This window comes from Danio rerio, chromosome 21 (assembly GCF_049306965.1).
Source record: "Danio rerio strain Tuebingen ecotype United States chromosome 21, GRCz12tu, whole genome shotgun sequence".
NCBI classification, from domain to species: Eukaryota; Metazoa; Chordata; class Actinopteri; order Cypriniformes; family Danionidae; genus Danio; species Danio rerio.
In genome coordinates, this window is record NC_133196.1 from 35891020 (window position 1) to 35907500 (window position 16481).

A 16481-nucleotide genomic window follows, 5' to 3' on the forward strand; every position below is an offset into this window, starting at 1 on the left:
TACACAATCTTCACACATAGCAATTGTCCTCCAAAAAAGTGTGAAATAAGAAACGGCATGAGACATTGTTGGTAACATTACACCAATTAAACTCAAATACATCTTAGCATGTCTGGTGTGGACAGGCTGCCTGCCATAAATTGTTGGTGTTAAGGTCAAGCCTTAAAACAGAACCCGCAGCTTGGATTACAAAATCCTACGCTGATCCTGGCTCCCACATTTGTGTGTGGTTGAAAATGACTGAACTCCATAGGGAAAACTAGACTTAGCTTTTTAGCAATTGAAAGAGATTAAAAGAGTAATTGTCATTCTCCTCAGAGCTCCTATACCGTTTGGTGGGACAGCGGGCACCGCGAGGACTCTGCCTCTTCCTGGCTTTGAGATGCTGCAAGCTCACACAGAGCCATGTCTGACCTGGGACAGGATGTGCCATCGGCCCAATTTTAACCGTACACCACAGTGTTGGGGGAGCCAGTACACCATAGAGTCTCCAGATTTGTAAAACCGAACTGCTTACCTTTATCACTGAACTAGAGATAATGATCTTTGAAGTAAAGACTGTTAGCTGAGCCATTTTGAGCAAACAAATGCCAGATTAAGGTTTACATATATTGTCGTGCTATAACAAGGTTTACATAAACATTTACACAACATTTGAAAATGTGAAGCTTCTTTAATGTAACGACAAGCAGGACAGCCATACTTAAAAAAAAGAAAATGTGTAAAATAATTCAGGACGATACACTTTGTACTTTATATTATCAGGGGAAGAGAGCAACACTAGTGTGAACTGTGGTTTGAATTCTGAATATTCTAGAGGTGTAGGACAATAAAAGTTTCAAAAACCCAAATAAAGACTTCAGGTGATTGAAATAGTCAATAGTGCCCCCATTTGGTGACTGTTGGTCACTGCAACCACTGCATGTTATGCATTTCATATTAATGCACAAAAAAAATTTAAACAGACAAAAAGATGACAGAAAACATCAAGGGGTAGAAATAAAAAACGTTAAAGTTTTTTCCTCATGGTTTGAATACTAAGACAGGCGCTGGTGTTTTTTTTTTTTTTCGTTACGCATTTCCATCTTAAACACTTGCTCTTTAATGACTACGATAAGCATTTTGAGAAATGAGGGCAGCAGTGAAATCACTCTGGGTCAGTTGTCCAGCAGTAAGGGCACTAAACAGTGAGGTAGCTGGATGACTATCTAGGGGCCTCCATGGCGACTGGCGTGGGCACCCATCCTCTGAGGATCCTGAGATGGGTAGTGGACCTGTCCGGGTGGTCTCAGGGCCATTGGAGGTGGCACCGGCGGGGCCATGGGGTCCATAGTGTGGAACATAGGAGGACCAAATCCTGAAAGGAACAGATGAGGTTATTGTGGTAAATGACGTGGTTCACCATTTATTTATTACAGGTCAAAGATAAAGAAATGAGGAAGTGAGTGAGGTGAAACGCACCAGGTGGAGGAGGCATGGTCACCCCGGGTGGAGGAGGAAGACCCAGGTTCATGACAGCAGGGGAGGGTGTGGGAGCCAGATTGAAGTAATTGGTGGACGCATCTTCATCAGAGACAGGTGGTGGAGGCAGAGCTGTTAAAAAACAAGGGGAAAAAATAATTAATATTTTAGCCCTGACACGTTTTGGAAATGTTTTTTTTAAACTATTGTGACAATTAAAAAAAAAAATCTATTTAAGCGTACATGATTAAACAAATAAATAAAAAAGCAACAAAACTGTAAATTTGTATTTACTATTGTGGAAGGTCAGTTTCATAAATAAATGTTTCTTATATTTCTTTTAATAAATAGATTAAAATAAAAAAGAATAAACTTTTATTCATTATTAGTAATAATAAATTTAATTTGAATTTATTATATTAAAATGCATTTTAATTAGATCAACTTTAAAAGAGAAACTAATAATTTTTTACCATAAATAAAAACAATATAAATAATTGTAATAGTTATAATATGTCAAAAAAAAAAATGTATGAAATACACAGCATATAAAATATTAAAAATGATAATAATAATGGATATATTCATACAATTCACAATTTATTAGCAGTACATTTAATCTTTGTTAGTAAATTTTCATCTTAATTTTTATTACATAAATAATATTGATCATTTATTTTAGTTGGGACTTTAGGTGAGACTTTTTGTTTTATTTATTTTAAGTAGAACTTTTTAACATTCTGTAAGAGGTCTACAGATGAAAAATACCAATTGTTGACTAATTCTGGCACATTTTACAGTCATGTTTATTAATTAGCATTAACCCTGTAAACAAATAAACAAAATTTTAATTTACTAACATGACAGACCAAGCTCCAAAAACCAATAGAAAAGGAGATTTATATTTTTCATTCTAAACTGTTGACCTAAATTAATATTAGTGCACAATAACATGGCTATTAGTGACAGACAGCACATACCACCAGGAAGCCCTGGCACCGGCTCCAGTCTGATGCCACTCTCCGTCACCCCGTCCTTCTCTCCTTTCCCTCGTGCCGCCTGGGACCTGAAAAACATAGAGCAATATTACAACTCTGACATAACAAAAATAGGTCTGCCTAAACAACAAGGTTTACAGTGTGATCCTTCACTGACCTGCCCCATTTAACATTAAGACGACGTCCATTGATGATGAGTTTATTGAAGGACTTCTCCGCAGCTGTTTCTGCAGCCTGTCGAGTGGCAAACTGAATAAAAGCACACTGCTGCCTCTGGACAATAGTGATGGTCCGAATCTCTCCAAACTGGTAAAAGTGATTCCTTTGTGAGGCAAAAAAAAAAAAAAACAGGAATCTTCAATCAAGAAATTAATACATAATTTTTTTTTTTTTTTTTTTGCAAGAGCTCCAGATTCTGAGGTATTTTCACTTACATGTTAAATTAATTTGCCTATAAATTAAAAGAACATTCTTTTTTGGAAATAAACTCATGTTACAAGTACTCAAAAGTTAAACAGTTGAGTTTTACCATATTTGAATTCATTAAGCCAATTTACAGGTCTGGCGGGAGCACTTTTAGCTTAGTTTAGCATACAGTTGAAGTCAGAATTATAAGCCCCGCTGACTTATTAACCCCACTGTTTATTTTTTTCCCAATTTCGGTTTAACATTGAGAAGATTTCTTCAACACATTCTAAACATAATACTTTTAAAAACTCATTTCTAACAACTGATTAATTTTATCTTTGCCATGATGACAGTAAATAATATTTGACTAGATATTTTTCAAGACACTTCTACACAGCTTAAAGTGAAATTTAAAGGCTTAACTAGAGGCAGGTTGGGGTTATTAGGCAAGTTATTGTATAACGATAGTTTGTTCTGTAGACTTTCAAAAATATATATAGCTTTAAGGGGCTAATAATATTGTCCTTATAATGAGTTCTAAAAAATTAAAAAACTATTTATTCTAGGGCTGCTCAATTTTGGGAAAAATCATAATCATGATTATTTTGATCATAATTGTAATCACAATTATTTAAAACGATTATCAGGTGAAGTCAAAATTATTAGCGCTTTTGAGAATTTTTTTTTTAAATAAATTTTTCCCAAATTATGTTTAACAAAAGAATTTTTACAGTATTTTCACTAATATTTTTTTCTTCTAGAGAAAGGCTTATTTGTTTTATTTTGGCTAGAATAAAAGCAGGTTTAAATATTTTGAAACTCATTTTAAGGTCAATATTATTAGCCCCCTTAAGCAATATATTTTTTGATTGTCTGCAGAACAAAAACCACTGTTATACAAGGACTTGCCTAATTACCCTAACCCTATTACCCAAATTAAGCCTTTGAATCGCACTTTGAATCTGAATGCTTGTATTTTGAAAAATATCTAGTAAAATAATGTCCTGTCATCATAAAAAATATAAAATAAATCAGTTATTAGAAATGAGTGATTAAATTATTATGTTCAGAAATAAGTTGAAAAAAAATCTTCTTTCCATTAAACAGAAATTGGGGGGAAGGGTTGCTAATATTCAGAAGGGCTAATAATTCTGGCTTCAACTGCATATATACACACTTATTTTCCACCCTGCAAACGAAAGAAAAATGAATACAATATAATAAGATATAAAACAAACTGTGCTTAAAGCATCTTTACTGTAAGAAATAAACTTCAGCTACAGCAGTCCTTCAGTCAAGAGCAGCAAGCGATCGAAATGGGATTTTCGATTAATTGCACAGCCCTAATTTATTCTAGCCAAAATAAAACAAGTTAGACTTTCTCCAGAAGAAAAAATATTATCAGACGTGCTGTGAAAAAGTCCTTGCTCTGTTAAACATCATTTTGGAAATATTTAAAAAAAGAATTAAAGAACAAATTAAAAAGAGAGGCTAATAAATCTGACAACTGTATATCATTAAATTGGATTAGACCGTTAGCATCACACTCAAATGATCAAAATATTTCAGTCATTTTCCTGTTTAAAGCTTGTCTCTTTTGTAGTAGCATTGTGTACCAAGTATGAGGGAAATTGTAAAGTTGTTTTTTTCTAAGCCAACATGGTTATGAACAATATACTCCCAAACAAGCATAATAATCAAGAGATTTTTTGCCGTACAATGTCCTAATTAAGAACCTTTGTCACATTTCTGGGTTTCTCAATAGCAAAATTCATTATAGTTGGGTAAACAGAGCACACTAAAATAAAGTACAACAAATAATTTTTTTACAATCTTGCTAAAACAATAATAAAAAACTGTGTCATCAAGATGTTCAGAAAAAGGATTAAGAGGTGTGAGACTGATATGCAGAAAGAAAACAGAATGTTAAATTTATTCTCCCCCATAGACGCTGCATCAGAAACGCCTCGCATAAGTGCTAATTTGTTGCTAATTTGTTTTTGAAAGTAATGTGATGCAAAGATAAAATAATATATACATAAACACTAGGGATGTAACGGATCACGGTTCATCCATGACCAGTACGGATCATAACACACAGTTTAAAACACACATGAATCGCAGATTAATAACTTTTTTCGAACTTGTAGATTAATCCAGCATTTATAACGATTGCAGAGAGATTGCCTCCCACGGCATTTAAATCACGTCTATGAAAGAACTTTGGCTTCCCAGTAAAATATCATGGAAAAAAGTTTTGGTGGGACCTACTTTAATGCTTGCTTAGAATATTATTTAAAGGTGTTTTTTGTCACTGTTTGTTTAGCCTGCATTAATGCATTCAGTGTAAAGCTGCACAATTAAACATTAAAAGATTGTGATCTCAATTCAAACCCGAGCATAATGAGTGATAAATGATAATAATTTGTAGGGATGCACAATATATCGGAGGCCATATCGTTATTGGACGATAAATGCTATTTTTAAGATTATCGTTATCAATCCGATGTCTAAATTAGGCCGATATCTTTAAGCCGATACATTACGTAATTGTTGCCGCGCACACGTGGGCGGAACATGTTCAGACTTGTTCATGGATCTCTCCTCACACTGATTATTCCTTTAAAGTCTGTCCTTTCTTCATGTGGTATTGCTGTGCGTTAATAACTCAGTAAGTAACCATTATCCTTATCATTGTAGATATGTTTGATTGTGTATTTTGCTTCAAATCGCCTCAGGAAATAATATTACATATGAAAGCCTTTCCTGCTCTGTCTCTTTGTTGTGTTAGAGATAGCGGGGAGATTTACTTATTAGTCCAGGGCCGAATAATATTAGTTTCGGGGTTAATTCTTTTAGTTGCAGCCAGTGAATGAACGAGGACCCGAAAAAAGCGCTCCTCTTTTCTGTCTATATCTCTTCGCTTCACACACACACATACAAACACACCAAACTGACCTGCACACGTGACGCGCTAAACAAAAACTTTACGGAAGGTTTTTAATCTAATATAATTATTTGTTATTATCAACGCGTTGCTTCCTATGTGTTGCTGATGTAAGATTGCATTCAGTTTGATCGGAATATTCATATTATAACAAGCGCGCGAGAGCTTTCACCGCACACGCACACACACACATAGATCTGACAGCATTCACACACACACAGATCTTGAGCCTTCACAAATCAACAGGGGAGAGCCTAGGTGCACCGGTCACTGAATCCAGCATAGGGCCACACGTTCTGTCTTTATATTCTGCTCTGTGTTTGTCATAAAGTCATCTGAGCTCAATGATCAGGTTTGTATCAAAATCCGAGGGCAAATCTGCGCCCTCACAGCGGTTTATCATAAACTTTTCATCAATCATTTTCCCCGCGATTGACAGCAAGAACGAACACAGAAGCGTTGATGCTACATGTGTTCAAAAGAATCTAAAACCCAAATAGGATAAATTTATGTCGCATTTAAAAAAAAATACATTTAGTATCTAGCTTTTCACTTGTACTGTGGCTCTGAACTGTCAAAACACCTCTAAAAAAGGCTTTTTCAGACATGACATATTTGTACACATGTACATTACTGTAACCCGTTATATTCAAGAACATTTGAGCTGGTTTTAGTCCTTAGCTCTTTCGTTTTCATCTCATTTAAAATATATTTAACTTGCTTGTTAATTCAATCCCATTTTGTTATTTAACCTTTTTAATGTTATGCAACAGTCAATTTGCATGTTAATTTGCTATGAAGAAAATTAAATAATGTATTTTTTGCATACTGATTTGTGTGAAATCGTGAATATAGGTCTATATAATCACCTTGCAATTTTGAAATTATAGCTTTTTTGCTTTGAGTATAGACTATCCAGTTCAAAAGAGTGGAGTTTCAGCTTTTATGAAGTTTGCTGTGTAAAAATATAACATTTTGAAATATTTATAATTATCGGCCAACATATATCAACTATCGGCCTCCAAGTCTGAAGAATTATCGGTTATCGGTATCGGCCAAAAAATCCATATCGGAGCATCCCTAATAATTTGCATACGTTTATTAATCCTTCAAAGCGCTACATTCAAATCTGCATTTGACTGAGGGAGATTCTGTTTTCATACTTTTTTTTTTTTGTTACAAACAATCAAATGGCACTGGGAGAACAGTTTATAGTTTAGATATAAAGACTGATGTTTATGGAAGATTAAAATCTCCAGTTAATGGAACTTGACGCTGGTGAATGTAACAATTACATTGTGTAACCAATGGGTGGCGACAAACAACCATTAAAATTATGTCACTTAATAGGTTTTTAAAAATGATTACTTGTCATGAAACAAGTTTTATGTGTGAATTGTAGAATCTTTAATTGAAAATAAATATATGTTGTACAAGATGTCAGATTTCTATATTTAGCATTACCAAACAGTACCAAAGATCCTTTTTCATATTGAATATTTGTACTTTTTTCAGTTTGTTTATTAAAATTACAGGTTCTAACTTCTGTTTGTTAAAACCAATGCAGTAATATTTTTGTATAAATAGAAAAGCAGATGACATTTGTCTCTTTTTTGCTAATCTGAAAAATGGTCTGATCTGTGACTCAAAAACCGTAGTGTGTATAAATGGACTTAAATCATTTGAAGTAAACAAATAAAAAAGCAAAAAGTTCATTAAAACATATAAATTATGCCCATGTAGAGCCTAAAACTTTATTCAAGCTGATTAAAACAAAAAGTTGTCTCAAATACAGCTTTACAGGCCCTAAAACCAACTTACCGGAGCTCCGAGTCTGTGACGTTTTCTCCCAGGCCTCCAATATAAAGTGTGGTTATGGACTTGTCGTCCGGTACGTCCAGTCTGGGCATGGTGGAGGCTCGCATCAGCAGTTTATTAGCCACAGGATCATTAATTCCATAGTATCGGTCCTTAATGTTCTGATCAGCCAGGGGGTCATCTGGATCAGTGGGTTTTTCATGCCTGTCAGATTTAAGCAATGCATTTTAACCCAAACATAATCAAAATTCATAAATGCTCATACATATATTCACATCTTTCATTAAAATATCATAAAAATGTATGAGGTTTATCCAGCAGGCGATCTAATGCATCTGAAAGCATAAACAAAATCATACCAAGACTAAGTGTTTTCCGACACAGCAAAGGTGGAAATGCTGTGTCATCTTTTATTGCCAAATCCAAAGTATCTAACATCAGCCAAATCTCAGCAAAATTGCTTAGACATAAAATCAGTGTTGCGTTTAGATGCTTTAATAAAGTAAATAATTACTAATTATATAATACTGTATTTAAATTAGTTTTTAATGACCTTTTGTGTAAAGTAATTTATTAACTTAAATCAATGCTTCCTAAAATCCCTATAAATATCCACACACAATTTAGCGTTTTAGCTTTATTAAAAAAAAATAAAATAAAAAAATATTTAGGTTAAATACTGTATGCATCAAAACACAAAATTTTTCAAAACAATGACACAATATTTCGTACCTAACCCACATAACTGTCAGACTATTGAACCTTTTTGATGATGGATGGATGGATGGATTGATCTAAACTATTGTGTAGCAAAATTGCTGTAGTCTAAATCTGCCATTTAACAATAAAGGTTTCTTAAGCGTTTCTCACCTGTACGGACACTCTTCTCCTCTTTTGCACTCTCCTTTAACCCAGAAGGAACAGATGTGTGGTCTGTTCCTCTTGTAGTACGGTGTGGTGCGCGCCAGTTTCAGCAGCATATCACTGCTGCTCGGAGCCTTTCCAAGCAAACCCACAGGTCTCGTGCCATCAGAGTTGGCAATCTAAAACAAAATATTTAAATCATTTCAAACGTGGACACTTCAAGGAAAAATAATTAAATAGTTGAGTATTTGCATTAGACTTGATCTATCTGGAAAGTTTGATCAGAAAGTATTAAAAAAATGTAGATAAAATTGATGAAGCAACCCATAAAAGTTTATTGTGGATTATTTTGTCGAAGTCAAAGCATTGAAATTGCAATGTGATGGACAGATGAATATTACAGTTGTCAGTAGGAATGGGTAACGAAACTCGGTACTTTATCGATGCTAAAATATAAAAGACAGAAGTATCGATAAGCTCTGACATTAATGGTTCTGCTATCGCTACTGGACAATTATTGCTGAGTAAACATTACTTACCGTTGCATAATTTAATTGACCAACCTTGTTTGCACAGTTGGCAATCCCACATGAGAAATGCTTGTGTTTTCGGCAAGCGGGTCTAGTATAAAAGCCTTCACAGTTCTCAGCTGTGCACGCGCACTCAGCGGAGACTTGCGCTAAGCACACACACAGAGCTTGCGACACAGACTTTAGCACACACAGCTCGTAAGCTTGCTGAGTGAACCAAACGGGTTGTATTTCCTGGGTGGACAGCGACAATGCCCGTTGCAACAAACGCTACAAGTTGTTTTCTTGTAGAAACGAAAACGCAAGCAATCTGGCTAAGTTAAAGTATCTTTCAAAAGTAAATTAACTGCAGAAAGACAAATGATGTTTTTGACTGCCAAGCTATTAACGGTAGCATTACATCATCCACATCATTATGCCAGCAGTCAATCACCTAAATTAGTATAATATGAATAGTTAAATAAACGCAGAGAGGTTACAATAAAAACAGTATTTTTGTTTCTGCAGTAGACTTAATAAATCTTAAACCTTAAAAATGCTTTTACGTTTTACATTTATTTATTTTACTATTATTGGTTTCATTTTATTTTACATTAAAAACATAATAATAAAACAAAGTGTTAAGTCTGTTAAATTTTTGTTCTGATTTTCTTAAAAAAAAAAAAAAACACTGCAAAAAGTAGCGATAAGAGAACTGTTAAAGTACCGAACCGATAAGTGGTATCGATAAAAGTAGTAATACCATTAAAACCTTAACGATACCCATCCCTAGTTGTCAGCCAACATTTTATAGACTTATTACACACCTGGGATGAGATTAAGCAATTTATGCAATTCTGTACTGAAGCATTGCAAATTGTGGTACTTTAATACACTCTTTCACAAAGTTTTTTCAAATTCTATAATAACACTTTTTTATCCTTTTCCATGACTTTACATCATTTTACCAAAATTAGAATTACACCCACAGTACATTCATTATTTACCTCCAACTGTTTTATATCACATTAAAAAACTGCAATCCAAAGGCTTTCTTTATTACAATAGTTATGACTAAATATTTTAATATGAGATTAAGTTTGATGTTTTATTCAATATTGAAAGTGTGAATTTAGTGTATTGTGTTTGATGATGAGCTTTTATTTGGCGAAATTTGACCCTCCGACCATACACAAACATCACACATTTCAGGGGAAGGCAGGTCAGTCAAGAGGTAGCATAGAAAAATAAGAAATCTGTTTAAATCATAAAAGTGATCAGTTCTACAGAGGTATACCAATTAATAATTAAGAAAACAAAAACAGAACTGTACCAGATTGGTATCATCAGCCAATACAAAATAACTTGAATTTGAAAAATGATATTGGTGGAAATCCTATATCTTTTATTTGTATGTGTATGTGGACGTTACAATTAGTGTGGGAATCTTTAGACGTTCTTTTCACGTTCTAATTTGATTCCAAAACGATTCTTGACCTACATTTTTTTTTAACAACCTTACATTAACCAGAATTGGAGTTTCTATGCTTGTTTATGACTGTAATCCATGCATGACAGTGCAGCCATCTTAAAAAATATTTTATAAAAATGATATTCAGGATGAACAAGCTCTGAACGTAACATTTAAATGCCAGATTATGAAGACAAAAACAGCTTTTATTCCAGAAAGACAACATAATTTTTTTAGCTTGTTTATAACCTTTTTAACAAATAGTATTTTGTATTAAAATTATATTTGGAAATTATATTAGAATTGCTTTCAACAGAGAACTAGATTTAAAACATAGTAGTGCACTATGCCTAAATTTCAGCACTTACTTTAACAGTCAAATCCCGTGTGACATACAATTCTGCTATGTCAATGCATCACATTAATGCACTGTCAATAAATATTATTTTTTTGTTTCTAGCTCACGACAACACCATTGTGAACTAATCTGATTCAATTTTAAACTTTTGAGAATAAGCATGGAATGATAACCGTTTTTAAGGTATACCACTGTATGGAAAAAACAAGATTTTAAAACAGCTCTAATTTTTCTGCTATACCATTGCTATGGTAAATGTACATTTGTTTTGGGGGTTTTTTTGGACAACAGTAGTTCCAACAGATATCAATAAAGATATCCAAAGAGGTTGTTTATAATTATTAAAAAAATCTGTGTTTTTGAAACTAATGAAAACAGCAGAAGTGAATCATTGACAATGAGTCATTATTATTATTATTAATTAGCCTGACATGTTTACTGTACCACAATATTTTAAATGATTCTTATAATAAAATATATTGTGTTCAAATGGGAAACATTTTTTTTGTTTTTGTTTATTACCCAGACATTTAAAAAGAATATATTTTAGAGCAGTAATAACAATACTGTGAAACCATAAAATTTTTATCCAAGGTTACCATACCAACTGATTTTTTTCTCCAACCCCTGTGTAACAATATACAGTAATAAATATGTAATATACTAACACATTACCTCTCTTTCCATATTCTGAGTGTAATACTCCTTATTCACATCAGATCGCGGTACTTCATCCTTAACGGAGAGCCCAGTGTCACGAACCTGAATGGGCAAACCTGTACAAAACATAAATACATTTATAAAATCTAAAAACTTGCTGCAGTTTAGACACATGTATCTGTTAAAAATATTGTTTATTAATGCTCTCATTGAAAACAGACATTAAGGTGCTGCATTTAGTTAGAAATTTTAGTTTGTGTCAAGACTAATGCAAGCTTCACTAACTAACTTATTTCTTATTTTAGGAATTTCTTTCTTCTGTTGAACAACACTAAATATTCTGAAGAGTATTTGAAAAGAAAAACAGTAATTTACATCCAAAGTAGAAAAATACTATGGAAGTCAATGGCTGTTTTGTTCCAGCATTATTCAGCATTATTCTTCCTTTGTGTTCAACAGAAGAAAGAAAGAAACTCAAACAGGTTAGGAACAAGTGGAGAATGGGTAAATTACAGACTTTACATTTTTGGGTAAACTATGCCTTTAAAGGCTGAAATTGTAGAACAGAATACATTACCATATTCCAGATCTAGGAGGCAGGTCTGACAAACGTTCTTCATTTTACTACAGGTCTGACACACTTCTGTCTTCTTAAAGCGCATCCTGACTCCAGGACACCAGCGGAAAACTGTGAAGGGACGTGCACAGATCTGCAGGAAATAAAGTATTGAGAATAAAATAACAAGCTGCATTTGCAAAATGTAAAGCAACAAATAAGTAGTGTCACTTTTCTGAATAGTTCACACTCTGTCATCAGTTAATTTTCATGATTTTGCAGTTATTAAAAAAATGTGTGCAAATAATGAGGAAAAAAAGTTAGTGGCCATTTGTATATAGAGCAAAGCAAAGACTAAAAGAGGTTTTCCAAGCAACAAAAAGAAAACTGTAATACAGTTTTTTCTAATGCTGTATTAGGGCTACTCGATCATGGGAAAAATCATAATCACGATTAGTTTAGGCATAATTGTAATCACAATTATTCAAAACGATTATCAGTTGAAGTCAAAATAATTACCCCTCCTGTGAATTTTTTTATCTATAAATATTGCCCAAATAATGTTTCAAAGCAAGGAATTTTTCACAGCATTTCCAATAATATTCTTTCCTCTGAAGAAGATCTTATTTTGTTTTATTTTGGCTAAAATAAAAGCAGGTTTAAATATTTTGCAACCTATTTAAGGGCAATATTATTAGCCCCTTTAAGCAATATATTGTTTTGATTCTCTGCAAAAGAAACCACTGTTATACAATGACTTGCCTAATTACCCAAATTAAGCCTTTGAATCGCACTTTAATCTGAATGCTTGTTTTTTGAAAAATATCTATTCAAATATTATATACTGTCATCATAGCAAAAATAAAATAAATCAGTTATTAGAAACAAGTTATTAAAACTATAGTTTAAAATATGGTTGAAAAAAATATATTTTCATTACACAGAAATGGGGGGGAAGGGTCGCTAATAATTCAGGAGGGCTAATAATTCTGCCATCAACTGTATATATTCAGTTATTTTCCTCACTGTAAATAAGGAAAGAGAAATAAATATAATAGAACAAAATCATAAACCAAACCGTGCTTTAAGCATTTTCACTGTAAGAAAAAAAACTTTATTATTGCTACAAAAGTCCTTCAGTCAAAAGCAGTCAGGGATTTTCACCTTTTTTTGCTTAATTAAAGATAACAACAGTCAGCAGCAGGAATAATGCGCGCTGTCATGTTAAGAGCAGAACGGTTCTGTTCATGGTTTCTCGGTTCTCTTTCATGTGTCTTGATCCTCAACTCATTTGTTTAGTACACAAATGAAGGTTAATATGAATAATCACCAAACACCGCGTTTTGATACCTATTTGACCATTAAATCGCTCACATTTAGATGACTTTAGACGTGTGTGCTCTGCTCGTCTCTGAGGCGGAGCTTGCACACACACAACAGCATGCGATCTCTCTTGTGCTTTTAAAAACATGAATGATTCGAATGTACATCAATGAATAATGTGCATCCCATGCTGCAATCGTTACATTACAGTACATGCTTTTAGTAATGTTCATGTGAAAATGAGCTTTACAGAGCAACAAATGTTTAGAACTGGAAAGGGGCGGCATATAATGCAATTATCGTTTTACCTTGATTAATGTTTTTTTCATAATCGTTAGAAGCCAAAATCAAAACCGAATTTTCGATTAAATGCAAAGCCCTACTCAGTATTTCAAAATGTATCCAGTTTTACTTTGAGCAAAAAAAAAATAATATTTTACCATTTTTTACAGTAACAGAAGACATCAACTAATCTGAGATTCAGTGACTCTATAGTTCATAGGTCTCGAACTCAATTCCTGAAGGGCCGCAGCTCAGCACAGTTCTGCTCCATCCCTATCCAACACAGCTGATCCAACTAATCGAGATGTTCAAAAGACTCATGAACACCTTCATTAGTTGGATTAGCTGTGTTCAATCAGGGTTGAAAAAAACTGCAGAGCTGCGGCCCTCCAGGAATTAAGCTTGAGACCCATGTTATAGTTTATAATGCAAAAAAAACATACTGTGAGGCCTATTTTATAACAATAATTTAATGACGTATTAAAAGTCTAAAATCAATTTAATAACAGTGCAACCCCAAAATATTTAAAATCTTTATACGTTACCACTATCCTTTAGATTATGATGTTTTAACTAATGCAATTTTTATCCATTAAAAATCATTTATACAAGTCACTTAATCTGAATTGTACATGATTAACATTCTAAAATAAGAATACAATTTCTAGTTGTTTTGAAATAAAATATAAGTTATGCTGAATAGTAATGGAATAGTATTCCATTTTATTTTGACAAAAGTTATTTGAAACATTAAAGTAGACACTTCTTGAATTAAATATGCTCTCCGTGTATGTAAAATCAACATGTCTTTGGATCAGCTTCCGACCGTTGGAAATAATAATATTAGACATAAAAATAATATTTTGAACCCTGTCAGCACAACATTTTGTTATTTTTAAAACGAACATAGCATTACCTTGCACTCCTTGCCAAATTTCTCTTTCGTCTGTTGAGAAAAAAAAACACAACATAGCACATTTGTAACTTCATCTTTAGTTTATGACATAATTAACAAGCGAAACTTGTGTGTATCAATTCTACTTACCATGCGAATGTAAGGGTTTTCTCCCAAGCATGTTTGACAGAGGATGGGAAAATCCTGCAAAAAACAAGGAAAGGTCATAACAATTACCTCCAAGTTTAATAGTACAGTTTAGAGATGAAAAATATATAGTTTGAACTAGAGCTGGGCGATATGGCAAAAAAATATCACAATAATTTTTTCATATCAGTCGATATCAAGATTTATCACAATAAAAATGAAATCTTTAAATCTATTAATTTCATAAGATTTTTAGAATGCCAATCGCTTCGTGCAGCTGATTTAACACATTTAGTTAAATGTTTTAGCTGTCTGAAAATATAAATAATAAACAAAAGAACAATCTAAATTCAGCATTTACTGTTCAAGTTTTCAACAACCAAAGACATTATAAGTTATTGGATATTATTGTTCAACATCAGAAAAAAAAATTATAAACCTGGTTTGGAACAAGTAAAGATGAGTTAATGGTCACAGAATTTTCAGTTTTGGATGAATTTGGATGTATTAGGGTGAAATATACTTTATTTTTTTATTTAGGGATGCTAACGATTACTTGATCATCTATTGATTGTCAATAACACTTTAATCAATAGATCTTATCAATGACTGATTAAACATGGACATGTAAAGGCAGCGAAAAGGCAGAGAGTCAGCTTAGCATTATTCACTGCAGTCTGCAGCTGGCCGCGTTCATATCGCGGGGATATGAAAAGCGGAGAGCGCACTTTTTCCTTTGATCTCGTTTTTGGTGTATTTTGCTCACATGATTATAATTTTTGTTGTTTTTTGCTTAACTTTCATTTGGGTAAAATTATTTTGCATTACTTTTGCCCACTTTGAGAAATTTTGTGAGTTTTGTTCATTTTTATTTAGATTGATTTGTATGTTATTTTTTTTTACTTGGCTCTTTACCGACAATATTGAGCTACCCTATCTCCTCAAGTTCACTCTTTTCTCAGAGTAAGGTGGATAGGGAAGATTTCGTACGACTCCATTTTACAAAAACGTAGAAAATGTATTGTTAAAGACATCAGGTAAGAGGTGAATGTCATCTTTATATTTATTTTATTCAGAATAGGGAAGAATGCGGCGCACTGCGCTGAGGGACTTTTTTCTTTTCATCAGTTTTTAGCAAGGTAAGGGGTTATTCATGAATTAGAAATGTTTTGTTATATTTCTTTCTTTTGTTTGGCTTCACTATCATCCCCTTACTTGAGTTTAACAATTTTTTGTTTGATCCTTTCAATTTGCTACTTTATTATATTACTTTTATTAGTGTAAATGTTGTAGTGTAAATATCCTTAATGCAGCCAGTAGAGCAAGCTTCAAGTGTTCATTGGGATGTGTTTGAGATTGTGTTGTCTGTCATAGCTTTCGTCTGTCTTTTCGGGGGGGTTTTCTCGTAAGGCACGGCTTTTGAAAATGATGACATAAGACTCTGGGTAGTTGCCCTGGTTTTCCAGCACTTGGTCTTTAATTTTTAAGCATCTTCATAAGGGTAGTGTTGTTTTAAATCATGCAACAGGCTTGTGGTGTTGCCTGCTTTTGATGACACGAGTCGTCTGCGCAGTTTGCATTGCACATTGCAGTTTTGTGTCGGATAGCAAAAAACTACGTAGCTCATGACTGAGGTCTAGTGACTTTCTTGTCTGTGGCTCTGACCTTTTTTACCCTTTTTTGTTACTCTCTTAAAGAGCCCATATTATGGGTTTTTGAAAATTCCCCTCCATGTAGTGTGTAACACAGCTCTAAGTGAAGCGAAGTATCCAGCTAAGGCTTAA

At 33.3% G+C, this 16481-nt stretch overlaps 2 protein-coding genes across 3 annotated transcripts in view; one reads left to right on the forward strand and one right to left on the reverse strand.

The window, feature by feature from the left end:
* LOC100536537 (myozenin-3) overlaps positions 1–1067 on the forward strand; it is a 26793-nt gene extending 25726 nt beyond the window's left edge. For both annotated transcript variants that reach the window (XM_021469204.3, XM_073936101.1), the window contains one exon: positions 319–1067. The gene's annotated coding sequence lies outside the window, so the exon portion shown is untranslated. The remainder of the gene's footprint in view (positions 1–318) is intronic.
* rbm22 (RNA binding motif protein 22) overlaps positions 654–16481 on the reverse strand; it is a 19856-nt gene continuing 4028 nt past the window's right edge. The window contains exons 2-11 of the mRNA NM_213214.1: positions 14701–14754; positions 14572–14601; positions 12072–12204; positions 11510–11610; positions 8503–8675; positions 7636–7836; positions 2617–2781; positions 2442–2527; positions 1462–1593; positions 654–1357 (exon numbers count right to left, since the gene is read on the reverse strand). Of these exons, the coding sequence (NP_998379.1) occupies positions 1209–1357; positions 1462–1593; positions 2442–2527; positions 2617–2781; positions 7636–7836; positions 8503–8675; positions 11510–11610; positions 12072–12204; positions 14572–14601; positions 14701–14754 (1224 nt within the window). The 3' untranslated portion in view covers positions 654–1208. The remainder of the gene's footprint in view (positions 1358–1461; positions 1594–2441; positions 2528–2616; positions 2782–7635; positions 7837–8502; positions 8676–11509; positions 11611–12071; positions 12205–14571; positions 14602–14700; positions 14755–16481) is intronic.